We start from the raw sequence: 24,292 nt of genomic DNA on the forward strand, positions 1-24,292 counted from the left end.
GGCAGCGGCGCCCGCTCCGCTCCCCTCGGCCCGGCCCGGCCGTGCCGGCAGCGCCATCCGCATCATCCCGCATCCCTTGCCCCGCGGCCGCCGAGCCGCTCGCCCCCTCCCCCCGGGGCCGCCGCCGCCGCCGCACCGGCCGGGAGGCACCGGCCCCGCCTCCGCCTCCTGGCCTCTGCCGCACCGCCCGCCAGCTGTAAAACCGCCCCTTGTGCTTGGCAGGGGTTTTTGCTCTCCTCTCGCTCCGTCTCGGCACGTTTCTCCGGACGCGGCGGCTGTTAAATACCCTCCTGTTCGTATTCTTTCTCGGGAAATCCAGCGTGGTTCCGAGGGATTTCCTTTTTCGGAGGGGGCAGAGAACCCCCCCCGCCGAGTCAGCTGCTGCCTCTCTTCCCCCTCTTTTTCTTCGGAGAGAGAGGAGGGGGGGGATGCAACGTGGAGCCCGCCGTTGGTATCGGCGTGTCCCGCTGACGGCCGCGGCGGCAGGGCAGGCTGGGGAGGAGAGAAGAAAGAGTTTCCGCGGCTGAAGCCTTCCCCCGACGAGGAGCGGAGCCGTGCCCGCTGACGGCGGGGGGGGACAGGCACACCTCTCCCCGGCTCCCCGCCCGCCGCCTCCGCCGTTTCCCGCCGGGGCAGCCGCAGGATGGGGAGACGGCGGTGGCCCTGGGTGCAGCCCTGCTTCCTGTGGCTGGGCTGCCTGGCGCTCTGGGCGCAGGGAGCAGCCGGGCAACAGAAGCCGCCGCCGGTGCGCCCCGCGGGAGGAGCGGGCGGCATCCACCCGGCCGCCGCGTACCGGGAGGACGGGGCCGGCAGCGCCGCCGCCGCCGGCCGGGTGCGCAGGCGAGGACAGCAGGACGTGCTCCGCGGGTAGGGACGCGCCGCGCCGCGCCGCGCTCGGGCCTCCGCCTTCCGCAGCCTGAAAGCCCTTCCCCGCTGCCGGCCGGCCCCAGCCCCGGCGGGCGGTCCTACGGGCAGCGGCGCGCAGCCCCGCTCCCCAGCGAGCAGCCCCCTCCCGGCAGCCGCCCCCCGCCTGCCTCAAAGCCGAAGCCCTGGTCTTCGGTTTTGCCTTCGGCCCGCCTTGCCTCCCTCGCGGCTCCTCTGTGTGGCCGAGGAACCTGCCGTTAATTGGACTTGGGGTCTTGTCCTCGGCTGTGAAATACCGGCTGCTCGTTAGTGCGGCTGTATTAAAAGCAGGCGTTGTGCGGGGCTGCGTTACAGCTAACAGAGGGACCGCGTTGGGCTTTGTAGTCGAGCATGTCACGGTATTCAGCTGCTTCGACGTTCTCTTCGCTCTGGCTTCTGCTGGGAAGCTGTGCAAAATCTGTTTTTTTCTAACGTTTGGGGGAGTTCTTGGTCGTGCGAATTAGCCTCGCGATCCTTATGAGCAGTCGTCCCTTCCGCCTGGTGTCAGACAGCAGCATGAAGCCAGTTTTCATAGCAAGACTGCTAAGACTCTGTAGGAATGTGGAGCCAAACTCATCCCCTTGCATCGCCTCGGGAGTTCCACCGGGGATGAACGTGGCTTGCTGTTGTCTGCCTCTCCTCTTTACGCTAACCAGTTGAACCAATACAAAACAAAGTGGCCTGGAACTTCTGGGTTTCTTGCCTTTTGGGGAGGATTTTTTTAGGCATCTTTGCTGTACGCGGCTTTTTTTTGTTTCATGTGGCTGGTTTCTTCCCTTGTGTGTAGATAAAACTTTGGACTCTGTTTACACGGATTGCTATTTTTGTATATACCTTTGTTTGTTTGTTTGTCTGTGTGACAGGCCAAATGTGTGTGGCTCTAGATTCCATTCGTACTGTTGCCCTGGGTGGAAAACGCTCCCTGGAGGAAACCAGTGCATTGTTCGTAAGTGTCTGACTTCAAGTTTCTACTGCCCTTGGGGTAATAATGAAAATAAATGTTCTTCTGTGAGTTGCTGCTCCATCCACTGTGAGAAAAGAGAATTCAGAGCTGTCTTGTGCCTTACTTTTAAGAAAAAGGGGAAAAAACCACGGTAGATTTACAGGTCTGTGTTTGTTGTAATCAAAAGATTGGCTACTTGCTGTATTTTCCTTGGTGTGTTCATGAGAGGCATGTCTCCCCTTAGTTTTCTGAAAAGAACATGACAACGAAGGAAAAAGGAAAAAGGAAAAAACCTTCCGTAAAACTAATAATCAACTATAGTAACAGGCGAAAAAAGCCAAAAGGTCTTGATAGAAAGCAAATCAGATCTGACGTTTTGTGGAACTTCTGTGCTAGGCTTGGAATGACAATCAAATGGAAAACTTTTTTTACATCTGGGGTGCTTATTCTCATGCCTGTCATTTTTAGTTGTGTTTTAATAGCTGTAAAGCAGGTAGCTTCTGCTTACTGCCTGGTCATAAGAGGTACTGTGCTGACAGATGTGGGTGTTGACCTGGCTTGGCAAATAAAAAGAGAAAAGCGGGGGAGGAAACCTGCTCAATACTCTGGTTAGGGAACATTGTCTACCTGGAAAGGAAATGGAGAATTAAGTTGAATTTTCTGTCTGTTAGATAAAAGCTGGTATTAGACACGTGCTTCTTACAGTCCTTGAATTTTAATGGGAGTCTGAGCCCATTCATCCTAGCCTGTCACCATCTCTTTTGCTAATAAGTATGCTCAGCTACGGAATTCAGGTTCAAGAACGTACTGCCCTAAATTTTATGTAAGCAATGGACATCTTTGTAATACTCTATCTAACAGACTACAGCCTTCCAGGACTAAAGTAGGAAACGAACAGGTGGTAAGCCAAGATCTGCCAAACTTAAAGGTGACTTTTGGGTCCTTGCCTTATCATTCAGGACTATCAGCCTGTTCACATCTATTCATTTTACAGGACTAAATTTGCCTTGCTGATATTTCTTATGACTCTGCCATGCGTCACTGATAAATGTAAACTGGAGTTTTTAAAATGGATTTAGGCTGCCTAATATACTGTTGATAGGTTCTTCAAATTCAGCTGGGTATCTAGCTCAAATGAAATTAGGGAGAGACAATGATGGAGCGAGGTGCTTTCAGAAATCCTTATAAATTATCCTTAAACTGTGACTCTCAGTGCCTCTTAAAGACCTCGGTCTCAGCTCTCTTCACATCCACAATAACCTTTGAGTTACTGTTAATGCATGTGCACAAAGGACATCTTTTAGCTCCTCTTTACTCACTGGAGCTTAATTGTGGCTCTCTAACATGTTTGAAGGGTGAATGATTTTGCCAGACGACCTGTGAGACTAGCTGTGACACTTCTCTATTTGTTTTTTGAAACGAAGGTTTGAAAGCACAGATTTCTATGCTCCCATGAAACATTTGTTGAGATGATGGTCCCTCTAGCTAGAGCTGTTTAGCCAGATGAAGCCTCCTGCACAGGATGACCAACAAGCTAGCAAACTTCTTGTTGGAAATCCGTTGATTATAATTAGTGCAGATTGTAACTGGTGGTTTTACAGTATTATTTCATGAAGAGAGGTCTGTGAGCTAGTGGTAGGTCAACAGGAAACCATTCTGACCTTACAGTGTTTTCAGTTGATAACGTGATGATGGTTGGTGGTGGTCTGTGACATATTTATGATTAAAAGGGATCTTTTATCTGGAAAACAAAAGTCCGGTTGGGTTCCTTTTTCTTTAGATAAAATAAACTGTACTGATGAAAGCATATTTAGACTGTGCTTTCAGCTATAGGGCTTTCAGTTGACAAAAAATTATTCCCTAACAGATAATAAACTAAGGAAATTGTCTAAATGTAGACCTCACTTGCTCAGGAGATTGAGCTACATTGTGTAAAGACGGACTGACCAGTGGCATAAGGAAAACAGCCCTGTTCCCTGTGTTTGTCAAGTGCTCTAAATCTGGGTCCCGTTTCTCACTTTTATGTCTGCTAATGGAAAAAGTATTTCATATCAGTCAGTGGTATGTCTCTAATTTCAGCTGAATATCAAAATCCCACAAACTCTTTCCCCTCTCATGCCTTCATATTTAGGGCATAGTTGCAGAGGAATTTAACGATAAATGTAGATGATCCACATGGCATCTTTTTGATGCCCAAAGACTGGTATCAGTGGACCACCAATGTGGCTTTCTCTACTCCTTTCTTGTAAAGAAAATGTGGCCTTTATTGGAGTATGCCAAGGAGGGTGCGGGTTTACAAAATCTGGTCTGTTTTGATCATGTTTGGCCTCGGTACGGAGCTTCTGATTTGGTAGAGAAAGGGCAAAAGGGAGTGTGTAAATTCTGCAGGGGACATATTTGAATTCTATAGTGGTACAAGAAAACAATTTGCTTCCTTATGGGAGTTGCAGCTCATTAACGCAAGTTTTTCTAAATCAGAAATGGAGCACGAGCATTCTGGGAAAGGTCTTACCTCTGCTTTCTTCCTTTTGTATGTATATGGCCAGGTGCGTGGTTTTTTTCTTTCCTTTTAATGTATATAGACCTTTTTTTTTAGGTTGTCAGTATATTCTTGGCAAATTATCTACCAGGGGTATTTGTTCCTTTTGTAGTCCTGATCTGCTTCCAGATGGTTTGATTCTCTCAATGCCCCCCCAGTCGTTTACGAAGAAACTGTGATTCTTGGTTGGGTTTTTTTTGCTTTACAAGCTGTCTCTTGCACGGTATGTGTTTTTTGAGGTCCTCCGGTGCCATATTGGCTCTTAATGTTTCAGGCTGTCTTTTGGTGCATTTGCTACTCCAGTGGATTATTTAGACATATCCATGTGGATGTCCTTTAGAATCTGGATTTAGGCTTTAACTCTTTCCTGGTTCTGTCATTCCTTTGTGCAATGGAGCTCCCTTGGCTGGTGAGTGAGAAGGGAAGGCACAACTTTGATGCATCAGAGGATAGCACAGCAATGTGTGTGTTATGCACACATGATATGGTGTGGACAGGCTTCCCTGAGATTTTTATAAAGTTGGTTTCTAAATGACACTGTGGAAATACTTGAGTGCAGAAAACTCTGTTTAGGGAGACTACACGAAATCTGCAAAGCCCAGCATTTGGACATTGACTTCCCACAAAACAGCTTTGTGTAAAGAATGGGTAATCTTAGAAAAGAGAGACCCTAATATGCCTCTGAAAAAGCCATTGTAAGAGAGAAGCCATACCATAAATTGACATTTATGATCTCTATTGTTTATATTCATTCAAATCTTGGATTCGTGGTAAAGTTTTCTATAGGTCTTGTGGTCTAAAAGATATAATTTTAATAATTTTACATTACTTGTGTAATAGGCTGGTATTTCTAATTAGGGAAAGAGTTGATGATCTGGTTTCAGTGGTCAGACCAGTGTTTGAATACGCCATATTCGATTCTGTTTGTCTTTAAATTTGTCAGAGATACTGATTATACCAAAATTCAGTTTGCTTTATTTAACTTAAAATTACTTTTGCATGTATATTTACTGTCCCAATGAAGTGAGCATTCAAATGTTGTTTTGTATTTTTTAAAGAAGCTGTTAACATACTTTTAGCTTTTTTTTCCTGTAGTTTAAGACTAAGGTTACTGTTAATCACTGTCTTTTTCATTGTGTTCTTCCTCAGCAATTTGTAGAAATAGCTGTGGTGATGGATTTTGTTCCCGTCCTAATATGTGCACTTGTGCAAGTGGACAAATATCGCCTACTTGTGGATCGAAATCTAGTAAGGACTTCCTGTATTTATTTTCATTAGAGATCTCATTTTAAGTAATTCTCTTTGACTGTCAACTCAAAAATAACTACTGCGTAAATTCTTTAAAAATAACTTGTTGTTACTGCATACATGCATGTAATTTACACTGTGGTATATCTCTAGTTTTTGATAGTTTGATTACCAAGTGTGCCTGTTCACGCTCTGTGACAAACTGAAAAAAATATGTGTTTAAAGAGATAAATAAGTGTGTGTTATTAACATTTTCATCAAGTCGATTTTCCTAAGAAATGAAGAGTGTACAGCCTCCATGATAGCTAAAAGCTCTAAGTTGCTAAATATAGTCATGGAAAACTCTAAAAAAAGTCTTTGTGGTTGCTTTTAAACTAATGGCTGGCTAATAGCTACAGCTGGGATGGCTTTGATTGCAAGAATACCTGAGTGTCCGCTTAAATACGTAGCATATATTGTATGAAACTCATGTCTACCTGTCTTGGTTTTTATCCACATTTGCTTCCCAATGTGGCATTTTTGCCTAACACCGGTTATCTCTCTGCCTGGGTTCCACAGCAGTACAACAGTGCAGCATCAGGTGCTTGAACGGCGGCACGTGCATGGACGACCGGTGCCACTGCCAGAAAGGCTACGTTGGAACTTACTGTGGGCAGCGTAAGTAACTGCTCTGTTGCATCTAAAATTAAATCCACATTAAGTCCTGCAAGGTAGCCTTTGTGCTTTAGGTAGAGTGGGAGGATAAAAAAGGCAATATGCCAAAATATAGTGAAATGTCTGTGAGAAATTTATTGCTGTTTCGGGGTATAGTGTTTAGCTGAAAGTCAGTTCATGCATGAAGTGCATTTGTATTCTCTAAAATTCAAATTAGGGATCAAATTGAGCAAATAGTTTTGGAAGATCCTTTGGGAGCAATGTCAGTATACACCCCACTCTCCTTTTCTTACCAGGTGATCGCTAATTTTTCATTCTCTTTGACAAAGTTTCTCCATCTCAAAAGAATAGCCTAAATGCTAGGTTAAAGCATGTTTTTCTGTGTTCTAATTGACTAAGGAAAAAGACTAAATATGGTTCAAGCATTTGGATACCTTTTTGGTTTGGCAGACAAGCTAGAAAGTCAGTTACTTGCAAAGCTCTGCCTATCACAGTACAGTGTTTACAAGCTCTACAAATCTGACAAACAATAAATATCACTAAAGTCTGCGGGGATGAAGAAAGACTCAAACTGTATTTTGAGGCCAGCTGGCTACTAATGAGCTGAGAAATTAATTGCTGAAGGTGGTCTGAAGGAACCAGAGACAAACAAAAGGCAGGTCTGCAAAGAACAGTTAGACTGAATAGTGTGGAAGAACATCCCTTTGTCTTAGTCGTTTTTGCAAATACTGGAGAGCAGTCTTGCTCTTGCATTATTTCTCCATGTATAAAATTCTCTAAAATTTTAGGTAATAATGGTAATCCTAAAATGTGACCGTAGTCACAGTGAGATTCACTTTTAAGAGTTGCTGGCCCCTTCCTGCTAATTTTGAAATATTGGGTCAACACCTGAACGCTCTCCGATGGGCCATATTTCCAGTGAATAAATGAGGATTGAATTTTCAAGCAGTGACTCTAAAGCAATCCAGAAAATCTGAACAAATTGTGGAGATTGGTCTCAGCATACAGGACAGTTAAGATGTCAAGTAAGGTGGAGTATTTGTCTTCTAGACACAATATGGAATGAATGTCTGAAAAATGTAAATAAGTCCTTATTTCTTTTTACTAAAATGTAATTGTGTCTTAAATCTCCTGTTATTTATCTCCAGGATAAATCTCCAGTTAATTATCTCACTGAAGTGGCATTGTCCATTAATTCATTAATGTAACGCGTGCAGAGAAGTATCTTCATTTTATACATAAGATATGCATTTGCAGTAAAAAGTAATTCATTTTTATAGTTCTTGATAAGAAGTAAGGCTTCATCATGTTTCGACAGAACAGTATATTTTATGTTCCCCATTGTGATATAGGAGGCACATGTACGTTTTTTCCAGTTTGAAATATTTACCTTCTCTAGGTTGCTGAGGTTCTTTTGCACTGCATCCTCAAATACGTAACAAATGCCACCTTCTGACTGGGGAGACCTGCGTAGGAAGGCAGCCTAGAGAATTCTAGACCCAAATCTCTTTGCCGTTGTTCAGAGCCACTTAAAAATGGTGGGGCTGTCCTTTAAGGTGAAATACTTTGATTTGGAACATGTGCCAATTCTGAACAAGGGTATATATCCTGGAAGCAGTGAGCCTGAAAACAGATGGAATTAGTTAGTTAAGGCACTCTTTTAACAGTGTTTTTCAGCCTCACTGGAGAACTGTCTTCCTTTCAAATTGAGAAGATGTCAGTGCTTTGACAGGAGGCTTTGTTCTTGATTCACATTGGTGATAAATAGCATGAGTGGGTGCTCCCAAGTCCCACAGCTGTAAAGTACCTTCTCCGTCTATATATATTGTGGATTTATACCCCACAAAACCCATTTTATTTCTTGTTGGGATCTTTTAGGAAACACAGTTTTTGAAGGTACTTAAAGATGAGTTAAATTGGTAAGTCTTTTCCCTTGCTCTAAACATCCTTCTGCCAGCAGAATCAACTCTGAGAGCTGAATTATCTGTCTCTTGGATTCCCCAGGTCTCCCTTCTTGAAAGGTTTGTTGCTGTTGTGACTGAATAGCACAACTTCATACGCTTAAAACCCCCTCAAAATAGCTGAGTGTTTATCTGCTAGCTTCAGTGATGAATTGAAGTTCTTACGATTAGTGACTAGAGCTGCACAACTGTTTAAAAATAGACTTCAGTTAAACACGTGCTAAGAATCAGTGCTGAACATGATTAATTAAACAGCTGCTTGCAATTGGCATTAAACAGGTGCTAATGGAATTTGGGTTAATGGAATTTTACTTGAACAATCATTATTGTTGGTGATGATGGATAGGAAGGAGATCAGTTTGATCTTCAAGTCCAGAAAGACTTAAAGCAGTTGAGAGGAAAAAACCTACTTTTGAATACCACCTGTGGTAATCTTTGAAATATCATTACTACAACATTTAAAACTTCTTTTTGTTAATTGAAGCTGTCTGTGAAAATGGCTGCCAGAACGGAGGACGGTGTATTGGACCTAATCGCTGTGCATGTGTCTACGGATTTACTGGCCCTCAGTGTGAAAGAGGTAAAAAAAATAAATAAGGAGGGAAATTGTGAGCAGTTGTATACAACAATACAGTATGTACATACTTTGTGCTGTGTGTTTTCCGGCTGAGCCAGCAAGCTTCCAGTAAACCATTTGTTATTTGTAATTTTAGAAAGTATCTTCCTTTTAAGTCTGGTAGCCACATTTCAGATTGGCAAGTAACAAAGCTGTCACAATTGGTAGGAATTTGAGCTAATTTAGGCTGCTTATTTTGTTCATACAATAGTTAAAAGTTGAGTTGTCTTTTGCTCTAATGTTATTGTGAAATAACATTACAGCAAAATTGCTGATGGTGTTAGAATTGTGTGAGTGTAACTACACTTGCAGGATTCAGTCACTAAGTCCATATATAGTGATTTAGAGTAAACCCGCTTCCACTCTCAGAAATCTATACTTCTTGCTTTCTAATGAATCAGAGCATTGTTTGTATTTTGAAGCCAAGACTGTGGAAATATAGTCATGTCGAACAGCTCAACATTAGATGTAATTGTAGAACGTACTCTGTGCATCAAACTGACAAGTGTAATGCAAATCCTTCTCTATTTAGAATGGATTTTTAATGAGTGGATATAGTGAGGATTGCTTATCAAACCAGTAATGTTGTACATCCTTAAACATGAAGGTTTCAATAATAATCAAAGACGATGCTGAAGAGCTTAGCATAAATATTCTTCCTTGTCTTTATCCAAGTTGGTGTGTTTGTGAATACATGTTCTCATCAAAAAGGGTACTGAAGAACTGAGCAACCGTAGTGTGAAATGCTGGCTACTAGTATGCGTTGTTATCTTACTCCTTTAAAATATTCAAAAGGTTGTCAATACTAAAAAGGAGGATGGGATCATTTGCATTAATAGAAAATAGACAATCACATTCTTCATTCACGTTAGCAGTGGACGAGATGCCCACTTAGGGCGGAAGTAGACTTCTTAGATTGACAAAATAATTTGACTCTGAAAGGACCTCCACAGGCCACCTAGTCCAATACCTGCTCAAAGCAGGTCTAATCAGATCAGCCTGCTCAGGTCCATGGCCAGTCAGGTTTTGAACACCTTCAAGGATGGAGATTCCACAACATCTCTGGACAACCTGTTCCAGTATTTGACCACCCTCATGGTAAAAAAAAACAAAAAAACAAAAAAACCCCAAACCCTAATATCTAATTGCAATTTTGTATGTTCCAGCTTATATTATTTGTTACCTCTTGTCTGCTTGCTGCGAGCCTCCAAGAAGAGTCTGGCTTCAATTTCTGTGTATCCTCTGAACAGGTAGTTACAGGCAGCAATAAAGTCCCCTTGAAACCTTCTCTTCTTAAGGCTGGATGAACTCAGGTCCCTCAGCTTCTGCACACAAGGCACATTCCCTAGCTCCCTGACCAATTTGGTGGCCCTCCCCTGGACTTTCTTCAGTATGTCTGTTTCTTTCTTGTATTGGGAATCCAAAACTGGACGCAGTACTCAGGCAGTCTTACAAGTGCCAAATGGAGGTGAAGGACCACTTCCGTGGATTAGATGCCATGCTTGTCCTGATACAGTCCGTGCAGCTGGCCTTCTCTGCTGCAAGAGTACGCTGCTGCTTTGTGTTCAGGTGGTTGTCTACTGGGACCCCCCTAATCCTTTTCTCAGAGCTGCTTTGCAGGCAGTCAGCCTCCAGCCTATGTTGTTCCGTCAGGTTATTCCATCCAAGAGGTGGGACTTCCTTTGTTTTTTCTGAACTTCATGAGATAACTGTCTGCCCATTTTTTCTAAGCTGTCTGGATCGCCCTGAGTAGGAGCCTTGCCCGCCAGCATATTGACTGGTGCCCCAGATTTGGTGTCATCTGCATTCTTGCTGAGAGTGCACTCTTGTACCACCACCCAGGTTGTTAATGGAGACATTAAATTGTTATTTGTCCTGGTACTCACCCCAGAGGAACTGCACTGGTTTCCTGGCCTCTAGCTGGACGTTGCTGATCACAACACTTGGAGGCAGCAGTCCAGCCAATTTTCCACTCCCTTTATCTATTGTTCACTTATTCAGCCTGTATCTCAGCAATCACAGTCTCTCTGTAGGAGCCTGTCTCAAAAGCCTTGCCCAAGTCAAGCAACTTCCCCTGCCCTCTCCTCATCCTCGGCATCGGTGGCCTCAGGGTTGAAAGCAGTGATGCCCTTTGCCCTTGGTAAACTGATGCTGGATGCTCCCAAACACCATCTTGTCATTCATGTGTTTAGCAATGGCTTCTGAAGGGAATCCTGTGGAATTCTCTGTTTCAGATTCAGCTCTGAAGCGCTCAAAGCTGTATATAAATTGTGAAAATATCTTGCACCTTTTATTTTTTTTACATTTGTTGACTGTGAAAGGGAAATATTTCCATGTAGATGAAGGCAATGACTAAACAAAACACTGAAAAAGCAGGAGTTTCTCTTTGCTCTTCCAGGCTGTTTTGTATACGCACTAGATGTCACAAGCAACAAAGCAACATTCTCTTAAAAACTGTTAATATTTACAGCCATTTTCAGAAATATGTCTGTGTAGAATGTACACCTGCCTTTGAGCTAAAATAAGAGACTACCAAGTCTGTCAGTTTAGGATGGATTTTTAAGGGATTGGACAATGTTTTAGGTTGCTTTATAGTTTGAGCCTTAGTTCAGATGGAGCTTACGTTTGTCCAAATTCAGCAGACTAAGCTATGTATCCAAGATGAATGATAGTTATAGCTGATGAACTGTAACGGGATAGAATTGTAATATTGCAAATTGATTTTTTTTTTTTAAATGGATTGCATTCAGATATTTTTTTATTTCTTGGCATACAACTTGGTAAGCTGGGGTTTTGTCCCAGATAGAAGCAATCATTCCTGGTTATTTGCTTCTATTGTCTGACTAGATTCAGGACTGTGGAATCATGTTAATAGATATGACAGGCTCCAGCTGTGATGATGGCTCAAAGTTTTTAATAACAACACTTATACTTGAAATAGGTTGACTTGTTTAAAAGATTGTAGTACCTATGGGTATTGTAACTTAACTTTTGTGGTGATGAAAGCATTGAAGTTTGCTTTCTTACAATTCATTGTGAAACTTAAAGCTGCAGAATTCAAGCCACGTCAAGGAATTGAACACCAGTATTTTGGCTTCCGTATTTCTTAGCTGTCCTTGAAAGTCTTAGCCTTTCAATTCTATGTGTACAATGCTATTGTTATACAAGATTTAAGATACATTACAGGGTTATTTGGAAATGGAGTTGTTATAATTGAAAGTTTACATTTCCTTACTGGAAACTGGAGGTAGGAAGCCAAATTTGCTTCTGTCATTGTCACAAAAATATAACATATATGTAGTGCCTATAATTGCATATGTAATCTGGATATCTAATCTAACACAATATACTCTTACAACAGTGGACAGGGCTAAGTAAAATTTCACCTAGTCTCTTAGCTTGGTGTAGCCTAGACATTCTCAAAAAAAGAAGAAGTTATTAATTTATTGTACTATTATTCAGTTAAAGAAAGATGGCTCCTGTAGTATACCTTGGTCATGACTATAAAAAGTCTTTAGTATAGTAACTGTAAATGTTAATTTTTTTATGCTTTACATGAGCTGGAGTACATGAAAAAACTGTAAAAGATACCTGAAATACCTATTCAGTTCAATAGCAATTTGTAATTTACACTTTTAACCTAATAAGTTTATGCTTTCGAACAAAATGCAAAAGGCAATGATTTCTTCATCTGTTGGTTGCAGTAGTTGCCTTATACTAAGAAATGCCTCTATAGTTTAATTTTAAACTGAATTTAGCAACGGTTCATAACTCTTTAAGTAATATTTTATAGTTTATGGTTCTGTGAACTTCCCTTGCAAATCACATCAGAGTTATGAGAGATTTTGTTTTGTTATTTTTTTTACATAGCTGTCTTTTAATTGCGTACTTTTTATTGTTCCGTAAATTAAGTTCTTTTAAATTAGGTATTTTCTTCCTAATATAGAACATATGTAGCTTTCCTTCAGATTGGCCTCCCAGCCTCAGTTATATGATAAAACGTGACTGCTTGTTCAGCTATCTGGGCTTTGAGCAGACTAATTTCCGGGCTGGAGACAGGAGGCTGAGCAGTAACTAATGACTGGCATGATTACAGTATTTAACTTGAGACTTGCTGCTGGGTTAACAAGAAAGCAGAACCTGTTTGAGACCTTGTGCTTTATTCTTTCTGATAAATACAATGACCTTTTACATTTTCTATCAAAGTGTGTTGGTTTTGTCAGTTTCTTGTCTTTGATTTGTAAACACAAGATTCAAGCATTTGATTTTGTCTGTTTTGTCACGTTGGGTTGGTGTTTTTTAAGAAAAAAATAGATGTTGAAATTTTGCTGTTGAATTCTTCCCAGTGAAAAATAATTGGAAAAAAAAAAAAGTGGATTGATTAAGAGGCCTCATGCTCAGTTGTACACATAAGAGTGGTTTTCTCTAGCATGACCAGTTCCTTTGGTTTCTCAAGACTGTCTGTGCAAATGGTATTTGTAATGGCCTGTGCATTTTTTAAATTGATGATCTGTAGTGGTATGAAGCTGTGGAAGAGCAATGATGTTTTCTTCCTTCTTAATCATGGGTTAAAGGGAGGAAGAAGCAGTGGGAAAGGAGAATCCTGTCACTGATCTAAGTTTGCCTTCATCCCGTGTAGAATGAGAAAGAACAGTGCTCGCTTACTCTGTACCTGTGACTTATAATGGGAAGCAAAATGGTTTGGACTGTGTAGAACTGCATAGCTTGGGAAGAATATCTTTTTGAAGAAGGGGGAGGATTCCAGATGAAGCTGTCAAGCTTGGGCAGATGAGAAAAGAGGAAAAATGAAGAAATGTCATAGTTGAATATAGTGTGAGAACTTATGAAAGGGGGGAGCTTTTGGGTTGTTCTCAGGAAAACTGCTGCTAATGTGTCTTAGCCCAATGTGTTGGTTACACGTGGTATTCCCAGTACAAGCATCTGGACACTTTCTTTGACTGTCTGAATTTTGGAATTTCTGTCTACCAAAGGAGCTGAGAGCCTGTACCTCATGACAGATGCAGTAAATGAGTGATGGGGGTAGCTGTCTCCCTGCGGGTTCTTACTGGGTTAATAGGGAAGGCTCTGCCCAGATGCAGACAGGTAGTCAGTAGAAACCCTCCTCTGTGCAAGGCAGCAGTTTTTATGCCAGTTCTGCAATGCTTACAAGATCTTGGTCCATGCAACTGAAGAGTCCTAGGAGGGACAGCAAGAGAGTAAGTGAGTGTCCCTGGTGTTGGAGAACAGGATATTGCAGAGGATAGAGAAAAAGGTTGGAGGCAGAGGGTGTAACTGAAATAGAGGTTCATTTTGTGGGGTAGGAGAGCATACATCTAATATTATATTTGAAATCAGTTACCTTCATCTGATGCTTGCTGATAGGAAAACAATCAGTAATGATCCTATGTCTAAGGACACTAGAACAAAAAGGGGGAAAAAGACCAAAAAAGAAAACAAAGGTTTTCTTCAAGCTGGGCTGGGAAGAGGATGAAGAAGCTAATCAAGAGTACAGAGAAAGGGGTAGGAGGAAGCAAAAAGCATTCTCAGTGAAAGTGTCAACAGTATGTAGTAACTGAGGCAAACAAGGAAAGAGCAAAGAAAACAGCAGTGGAGCTGTGCTGAAGAAACTGATTGGCACTTAAAAGTTATAAAAATATTTTGGGATAATATGTATGAATAAAATTACACTCATATAGCAAAGTGACACAATTTTATATAGGACTCAATACTTCTCAAATACATTTTTATTATAAAGAAGACATGCAATTCATGTTTAGTCTTTAGTGGTGCTGAAGATGCTTGTGTGTGCTTAACTGACAGTGATTAGGCATAAATGAAGCAAGGAGGGGACGAAGTTATTTCAGAAACTACTCTTTCCTCTGACAGGTATTCAAAACATCTTGTAACTTTACACAACTTTTCCGTATCTGTTGATGGTAGCAGTACCACGAGAAGTGAAAACTTTTGGGGGATATATTCAGATCTTGTATATTTGGTCTTACCCTTGTAGTCTCGTAAACTCCAGAACTTCTTGCCATGCAGGCTATGGCAAGTTATGTTCAAGAGGTTTCCTTTCTGCCAGCCACAGCATACTGCTGCACAAGCAGTTCTAAAAGGTCCTGCACTTTTTCTCAAGTTGTTTGGTTTATTTTAGCTGTTCCCCAATGACTATAAACTTTATTCAGGTGCTTAACAGCAAAAATGCTCTTCTGATCAATAAGCTCTTCTCTCTTTGTAGGAGTTGTGAGAATGTAACTTTTAGATTTTGCTGGATTTTGCTTTATAGTGGCTACTATTAGCCTGAACTGAAATAGAGGTTCTTTATGTGGGGTAGGATGTGTGTGTATATGCACGAGCGGGTCTCCGCTCTGAAGAGCTAACCGGACAAAGGAAGTATTCTTGCTCTCTTCCCTGCCCCCAAGACAGGCTGAGACACGTGAGGCTGTTACTTGTTGAAGGCTGACCAGGGAAGCTTCAGCAGACTTAGCAATCAATCAAATATCCTGAGTTTCAGTCTGAGGTTTTAACTAAGGGGGTCATCCTGCCTGTTTTATTAAGGTGGTGGAAGACTGTTGAGTATTGCATGCTCTAGGAGTGAGAGTGAGAATAAATGAAAATGCAGAGCATGTTAGGGAAGGCAGGAGGAAAGGAAGGCAGTAGGATTAAATAAAAAACAATTACTAAATGCTGCTCTCAAATATCAGTCAGCATTCTTCCTTTCTTCTTGCCACAGGGCCATGTGTCCTGGATGTCTTTTTTTTTTTATTCAGTGCACAGTAAGTGGAATACTTCCCTGCTGAATACTCAGTTTAATTCCTTTTCAGTCTGCTTTTAGCCATTCGGAAGTGGAGCATGTGGTCTTGAGATATTTTCTGCAAGTTTGTAAAGGAGTCATTCAGGGCCTGTTGAGTGAAGGAAAGAAACACTAGTTGAGTGTAGCATACTCTTAACTACACAGTCCAACTGACACAGGGTGTTCGTCATGTAACATAAGAGTTACATCATCAACTTCAAGTCTAATTTAACTAACACCAATTAAGCTTAATCAATTTAATGAAAAATAAGTTAGTGGTAGTATAACATTCTACAAAATATGAATCTTCCTAAAATTTTCAAATTTCACCATGCTTTCCTACATTTTCTAAATTTTCTTTTAAAAAAGATTTCTGTCAGCTTTTTCCACACATAGTAGAAAGATGATTATAAACAAATGCCACAGTGGTGATATTATTTAAAAAAAAAGCTTCAGTTTAAAATAAAAAAGTACACCTCTAATTTCTCTTGGGGATAGTAAGACAGAACTACCTGCAGCAATAAGAGGTAAAATTTTATTTGACAGATAAGTGCCTGATTCAGGAAAATAAGTCAGCTTATCTATGTTAGAAGAACCTGATAGATACTCTCATCGTTTGTTTGAGACCAGAGGTGTCATTAGATGTTTATAATGCATACAGCTGAAGTGCAGTCCCTGTTCAGAGAACTCCTCTTCCTCATACAGGTTCAGACCTGTAGATATTTGCATACATCAATCTTTGATGGATTACAGTAGTTCTGAAGGGCAAATTCAGAAAGCTGCTTTCATGCTCTTAGATATCAGGAGCTACTAGGATTACAGGACTCTGGCACTATTTCACCTGGTTTTGCCATCCATTGTTATCTCCAATAACATGGTTTTCAGACTTCTTCCCTTGCCTTTCACGAGCTGACACATAACTATCTAAAGCATTAAAAAAAAACCCAATATGTCTACAGAGTATATATTTATTTGTCGTTAGCAGGTATCTGAAAATTTCTCTCTTCTAGCTGTGCAAAAGACTTAACATTTTGCAACTGAGAGAGAGACATGGGTAATGCTGAACGTGCCATGGCAGTAACAGTGAAGAAAGTAGTGTAATCCCAGTCAGTATCTTTCTCTTGCTACCCTCTTTTCCTTTCTTTAGGTACTTCGGGATGTGATGATTCGTATTCCCTCCCTCTTGTCCACTTGTCCTCTGGTTGCATTATCATAGTCAATCTGGTGGAGAAGTATCTAGCAATGAGTAGAGCAAACAAAGTCACTTTATGTTAGAATGCTAATAATACATAGCACATACTCGTAAGTTACTTGAATAATTCTTGCAGTGGGTGTGGTACATGTTGTCTCTGAATGCAGAAGACCACACAAAGCTGGTTATGCAGTTTCAGACTGAAAATGATCACTGTAGCAAACTTGGTGAGTATGAATCTACAGTTCATAGGTGCAATGGCAGCACAGTCATTTTGATAAGAGCTAAAGTCCACGTCAGGGATGAAAGCACCATTTTATGAATCAACTGAACAAAGACAATCTCTGGTCTGGAGAGATCCTGTGGTCTGCTATTACAAATGAGAAGAGGGAAGGATGCTTCAGCTGAATATGGGCCTTCACAGGAAGCCAACAGTAGTGGGGAACCATACCTTTTAAAAGGGTATGGTGTGACTGGAGAATTGGTTGACTGGAGAATTGGTTCCTTCCTTTCCTTTTGTGGAGAAATCAGATCTTACAGGAAGCAGATAGCTGTGGGCATCCTTAGCTCTGAGTGACTTCCAAACAGCACAATTTATCAGAAGTGGCCTCTGCCCACCTCTCAAAAGCCTTAAGAAACTACCTTGAGGAGTAGAGAGCAGTTACAAGTTCCTCCAGAGCTGAAACTGGGGAGGAAAAAAAACAAAAAAAAATTTACCCCCCCCCCCAGAATTTGAACAGCACTGTGTTTCTATCCACAAACAGTACTAGCAAAAGAAAAATGTAAAAATCCTTCAATGAAGCAGCCTTGTTACTTTTTACTTTTGAAGCACTTGAAATCTTTAATACTTTCAGTTTCTTTCAGGCATATGACAGGTACAGATATGGGGTTATTTGTGTTAGAAATAAAAGCAGAAATTCTATGCCTTTAAACTAGATCTACAAAAGGAAGATGAAAATGTAGGTTTGAATAACCCTTCCAAGGACTTGAGAATTTTCACCAGAGTAAAATGGAGCTCTCCTGCAACTGAGGCACAGGGAAAGCTGCTTTGCTTCAAGTCAGGGTTTAAAAGGGAAGCACTGTAGCTACACTGCTCCAAACTGTGCAATGGAAGAAAGAACTAGCAGAGTTGTTATATCTGTTTTCCAGAAGTATAGAGTATATTTTCTTCATATATATCTATTCAAAACCTATATTTGAAAACTAGTGTTTTCTATTACCTACAGGAGGAACAAGTCTGGGAGAGCATAAAATATTGGGGGTTTATGTGTCAGGTAGGAGTTTGACTGGGTTATGTTCCACATCTAGAGATTGTTCACTGAAAACTAAAGCAAGGGTCAGATAATATAGAGCAATGGACCAAAATCATGAGTGGGGAATGTGTTGCAAAGGAGATGGAAGATGATGTCTTTGGAAAATTCTGTCTAGTCTTATCTCTTTCCTTCCTCAGTGAAAATTTTACTCTGTCAGATGCATTAGAATATGACTTCTTTTTTTTTTAAGTAGTTGGGGGATCACACTACAGGAGCTGAGCAAAGCAATGATGGCTTTGTTACAGTTTCAGAAGAAAAAATAATTTCCTCAGAATGATGAGGAAATTTATTAATTTTATTAAACTAATTAATTTGTAATACATCCAGAAAAAAAAATCTGGAGATATTTACAGAATATCTAGGTAAGTTAGACATCACAATAAAATTGAGACGCTTGTCAACAGGGATTGTCTTTAACCAAGAAAATGCAAAGCCCCCTGAAATATTCAAGTGAATAGGAAAACTTTTGTCAAATTCAGCAAGTGCGAACATTTTTGTATTGCTTATTTAGGCATTGTAGGCAAATTTTGAAATTGGAAAAAAGCAGAAATAAATTAAAGAACCCAGTTCTGAAGTACTGTAAAAATGAAGAAAGAATTAAATGCTTTTGTGACTGTAGAATGTATTAGGACAAATTAGACAAATAGATTTACTGATAAATTTACAAATACTGTGTTGAGGAGGCACAAGAGGTCCTCTGGGGAGTTCAGGAACCTTGAAAGTTGTTTATTTCTATAGCGGTTACAGGTGTTTGAAGTAGTGTTGGATTTCTGTGTTGTGTATAAGTACTTGTGTAAAACTTGAAAAACTGGAAAAAGCTTGAAAAACTTTACCCGTAAAGAGATCCTGCTGAGGTATAATTTGAAATACTGTTCATGTTGCCTAGATGTTTGTATTATCTGAGAACATGAGGCGAATGAAAAGAAGCTCTTGAAAATGCCTGCAGAGGAAATTGCAGCATGCGGGAGAGGTGTCGTACAAAATCAGAGCAGAGGGGCAGTCTAGCCTAGGATCCCGTCGCTGCCAGTAGCCAATTTAACAGGAAAAGCAGCGTTTCCCTGAGTTTTTTCCCAGGGTCGGATAATTCTGTGGCTCAGGATTTTTCTAAGCAAGTGACATTGTAATTGTTTTTAACACCTTGTCATTCATTTTTTTTGCAGTGCTTGTGACCAGCTTTGTTTGTCCCTTTCCTCACTCCTGAGATCACTTAGGAATACGTAAATCAGTGTGGGTGCCAGCATTTCTTCCAGTGTGAAAATTAGTCATGTACCCCGCCCACCCCCCCACCCCCCCATTTCCTCGTCCTTGTTTCTTACCCATGTAAGGACTTCCCTCTTATTTCCTGCCTTGTTTTCGTGAAGAGCCTGCGGTTGAGGTCCTTTGGGTATCCTGCTAGACTGTATCTGCTTCTGTCTAACAGGTGGGTTGATTCGTTAAGGAACTACACTAGGTATATAGGGTTTGATTTTCTTTTGCAAAAGCCACGTTGATTCTTCCACAATGCTATACTTACCAGTATTCCTACATCAGTTAAAACCTAGCTGTTGAAAAAAGGAGGCTTATGGCATACTTCTTGACTCTGAATGTTTTTTAAATTCACATTGGTGTGGGGACAGGTTTAGAAATGGAAACTACAGGAATTCCACAATTTCTTGCTTTTTTGTTTTCTGTGAAGATTTCATGCATGTCTGTAAGCTTGGTAATAAAGTCATGCTCTGGCTCTGTGGGCTCTATGTCTTCTCTTAACCCTCTGACTTAATCTGCTTCATTGGTTTATGGTAATCTTCTTGGTTTTAAACTGTAGTCATGGATTCTTTGTATAGAAACAAATAATCTTGGGAATGTTCCACTTTCTCCATTTCTTACATATGACATATTTTTTTGTTCTTAGTATCAAGTTTTGAAAAGAAGTCTTTAACTGGAGAACTTTTAACTGTTCTGAGAGTAGATTGCTCAATTTACATAATTAAATAGTTGACTTTCTATGACCTGTCTAGTATGGTGTCAACACATTTTATCTATGGCTTTCGATATTGATCAGTAACTGCCCTGAAGCATCGTAATACCAAAATGGTGTGATGTTCTTTGCTGTGAGTGAATGTTTGTCACCATTTTTATGTGTGCTTATCATGCCAATGTGGCCTTATATCAATATAGGAAATGTATGAATAACTTAATAGAATTGTTTCAATAGAAACAGATGTATTTTCTTTGGAGTAAAAACAGATTTTGACTTATGTTTTTCTTATACACTCATTGGGGCTGCTGTGACATGGTTTGTGTGTGTTTGCAAATGACTCCTGACATTTAAAGAATATGATTTTTTTAACCCAGAAAGTTGCATTTCCTCTTTCTTTTTCCCATTCAAAAATGCTTGAGTCATCCACCTGTAAAACAGGAATAATACCAAATAACCAGTTGCATAGCATAACAAGAACAAATCAGTGTGTATATGTATACTAAGATAAAAAAATCTTTGAACGGATGTAGTTAATCATTCATACAGTCGTGGAAATTATGATCGTAATTTGAAAAACAGTCAAAGGAGAATTAACTGCATTGTGTTTGTTGTTTGGGAAGAAGCAAGAACATGGCCGAAACAAAAAATGTTGCACAAAGCATGTAACTGATAAATACCAAAATTCTGAAAAGGAGTGTTTGACAAGAAAGAGATTTGCCGTGTGTCCTTTGGGAGGATGATATTTTTTTCCTCCTTTGGAAGTTGCATGCTCAGGCTGGTTTGCCCTGTAATTCCTCCCAAAGAGCCAGTGAAGGCTCTAGTGGTCTGGATTTTCTGGTTGTTCTAAATGCAAGGAAGGGAGGGTGTTACTTGCTCAAGTTTCTTAGTTAAGGACTTGAAATTTTGTAAATGATAGACATGTATGGAAAGATAGGTATCTGTCATCTAACAGAAAGCAAAATGCTAGCAGAAATCTAAAATAGCTTAATTTACTGGGATTAATGAAGTCGGTAACAATAAAAAATGATTTATTGTAATTGATATTTAGATAAAGTGTTACTGGATCAATATTAAATATGTTTCTAGTATAGTTCTGACTTTCCATGGTCTAGTAAAGGTAGAAGAAAATGATGATGTTTACAGGCAAATATCTTCTCGGGAACGCTGGTTTGTTGCTGACCTTTTTTTAGCTGACTCTTTATAGAGAAGTTTTTTCATTATTTAATTACTACCTTAAATTAGCCGACTAATAGCCAGTGATGTGCAAAGTGTTCAAAGCGTGAAAAGCCCAAAAGAACAGCAAGGGAAAAGTCAATGGAAATAATAAATAAAGCAGGAGTTGAAACATTCCTTACGAAGCAATTTGCTGTTGAGAACAGTGGAAGGAAAACAGTCAGGAATGAAATTGAATAGAATAAAAGCAGCATGGGTAAATGGTAAAATCTGCATCAGACAGGGGTTGGCAAAAAGTGTTTGGATGAGTCCCATGGAAAATGAAGACATTAGTGCTGAAGGTCAGGTCATAGCCAAGTTTCAGCAGATTTTCAGTTCACAGCAGCAGAGCTATACACAGTGTGACACTATTAGCACATTTGTAAAAGCTGTAGTAAGGTATGGGCTGGAACTCTTGACATGCTGCTAAACTCACTGAGGTGTTAAAAGCCATGCAACAAGGATTTTGGATAAATTTCAGAAGCAGCAGGACGGATGTTACTAGGATTGATTCTTACTGATCTTAAAGTGAGGAAAAAAAAAAAGAAGAGGTAATAGTAATCCTTACAAAGAAAATATTACTAGAAGAGTAGGGGCACAGGTCTGCCTGCTCTTGTCTGAATCTTCAGCTGCTCTGTGTGCCCCAGTAAGGACACTCACCTCCGCATGTGGCTTGGTGGTACTGTGACAATCTTGCTATGTTTTTAGTGTCTTTGTGTGTTTTGCCATTGTGGTATGAAGTTTATTTTTTGAAAATGAAACTGTTGACTACTTATGTGGTAGGTTATTGGGCAAATCACTGTTGTGGATACTTTTGTCATCTTCAGATGTAAGAAAACATTTCCTGAGGATTGTATTTTGCCTTTGCAGCTTAGTACGCAAGGCAGACTTGTCCCATATGTGCACATCTTTGTATTTTATGTCAGCTTTGAGCTGATTTTCAAGGAGGGTATGGCATACATTATGAGTCCTAAATAAATGTATGATGACAAAAGATTTCCTACTGCAGTCAGTGGCTTAATAAACATGGTCATCTATTCTTGATCAGGACTGAGGAGGGATAGAAAATTTTGCAGTCCGATAACCATGTATGGTCTCTTCTCTGCCTGATTTTTTCCTCTTGGGAGGCAGATGCATAATACCATTTTAATGTGAGCATAGCATTACAGTAGCTAACATTGTCCACCAAGAAAAGATATTTTACATCTGTCTCGCATTATACTGATTCTTAGCCCGCAAGAATCAAGTAAGATTAAGTGTCCTGATTTTCCAAAGGTGATGAACAGCATTTCTATCACTGACTTTATTAGGAGCTCCAGGTGCTTCTTGGAAATCAGGCTCTAATGTAACTGACAGGCTTGCAAAGTACCTCCATTGTGCTTTCAGTAAGTGCAACTCATCAAGGAAAACTGTTTATAGTTGATGTCCAGACCTTCTCTTCATGCCTTAAAGCTGTCAGATTAAAGTTTTTCTCATGCAGGAATCCTTCTGTTGTCTTTCCCTACTGTCATGATATCCAGCCCTGTAGCCTGCTTTCTCCTTTTTGCTCTGCTCTCACTTCCTCCCTAATTATCCTGTCATGCTGGGGTGAGACACAGGAGGCTGTTTCTATTACCCTCCCTATACTTTCAGTACAGGTGTGTATTTCCAGAGTGGGTGTATCGTTCCTCAGTCCCTGGCTCTGTGGTACTCTGAATCTGCAGTTTTCTTGTTAGGTCTGACGGTGACCTTTGCATGTGAGCTAAAATTTTGCTCTTCATCTACTTGAAGACCTTGAGCTGTGTCTCCTTTTTGTGTCTAGACCTTAAAACTTGGTTTATATGCTAGATATAGAGAGTATTTTCAGATCTTTTCAGCCTTTGTGCCTTGTAGCATAAATGACAGGAGAGAGACAAAGGGAGAATCCTTGTTAATATTTTACCTCATTTCAACTAGTTTAACCGATGGATCATACTGTAATGTGACTTTGTAGATGTTGTACTACCAGAGACATCAGGTGCCTACCTCACAATTAGCACTCTGATGCCCAAAAACTTTCATTGCTTCTGAATATTTGTAGAACGCAAGCTTAATCTGCAATATCTACAGTAAATGGAAACTTTAAGCAAGGCCTCCCAGCTAAACCAAAACCATCTGAAAATAATAAAATGTAACAATGGGAGAGACATTTTCCAGTATAGAAATTATATCATTTGAAACTGTAAGATGTTTTCTTTCCTGAGAAACAATTTTTTTTTTTTTTTTTTTTTAAACCCTGGCTGTCTGAATGTTGGAGATCGGTGTCACAAAATTGAGTCTCAGATGGTACATTTTAGAATCTAATCTTGCATTCATTAGGTAAAGGATTCCTTTGGTTATTTGACTGCTGTATGCTGTATACATACTTAGGCATGTATGTGAAAAGATGTTCTGTCTCCATGTTAGGTGTATAACGCAAAGTTCTTTACTGGCAAAAATTTAATTTCAATGTAATTACATAAAACTTTCACTCTTCTTGTGATTTTGTAGAAGAGGAATTAATGTTTCTGCTGTAGTCCCCTTTTCAGAGCCTTGTATTTGCTTATTGTAAATGCAGACTGAGCTGTGCCACTTTGTACCACTGCAGAGCTCTCAGGCTCCCCAAGGCCATCAGGATTCTGCCAGAGGAAGAATTTTCATTGCAAGCTGCAGTTACTTTTTTATTACTGTAAAGTGACTGATGTTGCTTCTGTGTAAACCTACTTCTTGCCCATAGAAAAGATGTTTTGATCGAGGGGGAAGAAGGGGCTTTAGTAAGTGATACCTGTGATTTCTGACAGTTGCTGTAGCAATCATTCTCAGTATAAGGAAGATGGTTAATGCTGTTTTAACTTTGTGAGACATCAGGTTGCTCACAGATGGACCAGCATCATGAGCAGAGTAAAGCTATCTTTTTATCTCCCCTTGGCAAGGTATCCAAAATACAGTTTGAGTGTGGCG

General features: G+C 40.3%; 1 protein-coding gene across 1 annotated transcript in view; it reads left to right on the forward strand.

Moving 5' to 3' along the window:
• The first annotated feature begins 219 nt into the window (after positions 1 to 219).
• The window catches only part of FBN2 (fibrillin 2), a 173,808-nt gene continuing 149,735 nt past the window's right edge, over positions 220 to 24,292 (forward strand). The window contains exons 1-5 of the mRNA XM_075019653.1: positions 220 to 867; positions 1,767 to 1,849; positions 5,535 to 5,633; positions 6,192 to 6,290; positions 8,733 to 8,828. Of these exons, the coding sequence (XP_074875754.1) occupies positions 644 to 867; positions 1,767 to 1,849; positions 5,535 to 5,633; positions 6,192 to 6,290; positions 8,733 to 8,828 (601 nt within the window). The 5' untranslated portion in view covers positions 220 to 643. The remainder of the gene's footprint in view (positions 868 to 1,766; positions 1,850 to 5,534; positions 5,634 to 6,191; positions 6,291 to 8,732; positions 8,829 to 24,292) is intronic.

The sequence above is a fragment of the Buteo buteo genome, chromosome Z (assembly GCF_964188355.1).
Source record: "Buteo buteo chromosome Z, bButBut1.hap1.1, whole genome shotgun sequence".
Classification (NCBI taxonomy): domain Eukaryota; kingdom Metazoa; phylum Chordata; class Aves; order Accipitriformes; family Accipitridae; genus Buteo; species Buteo buteo.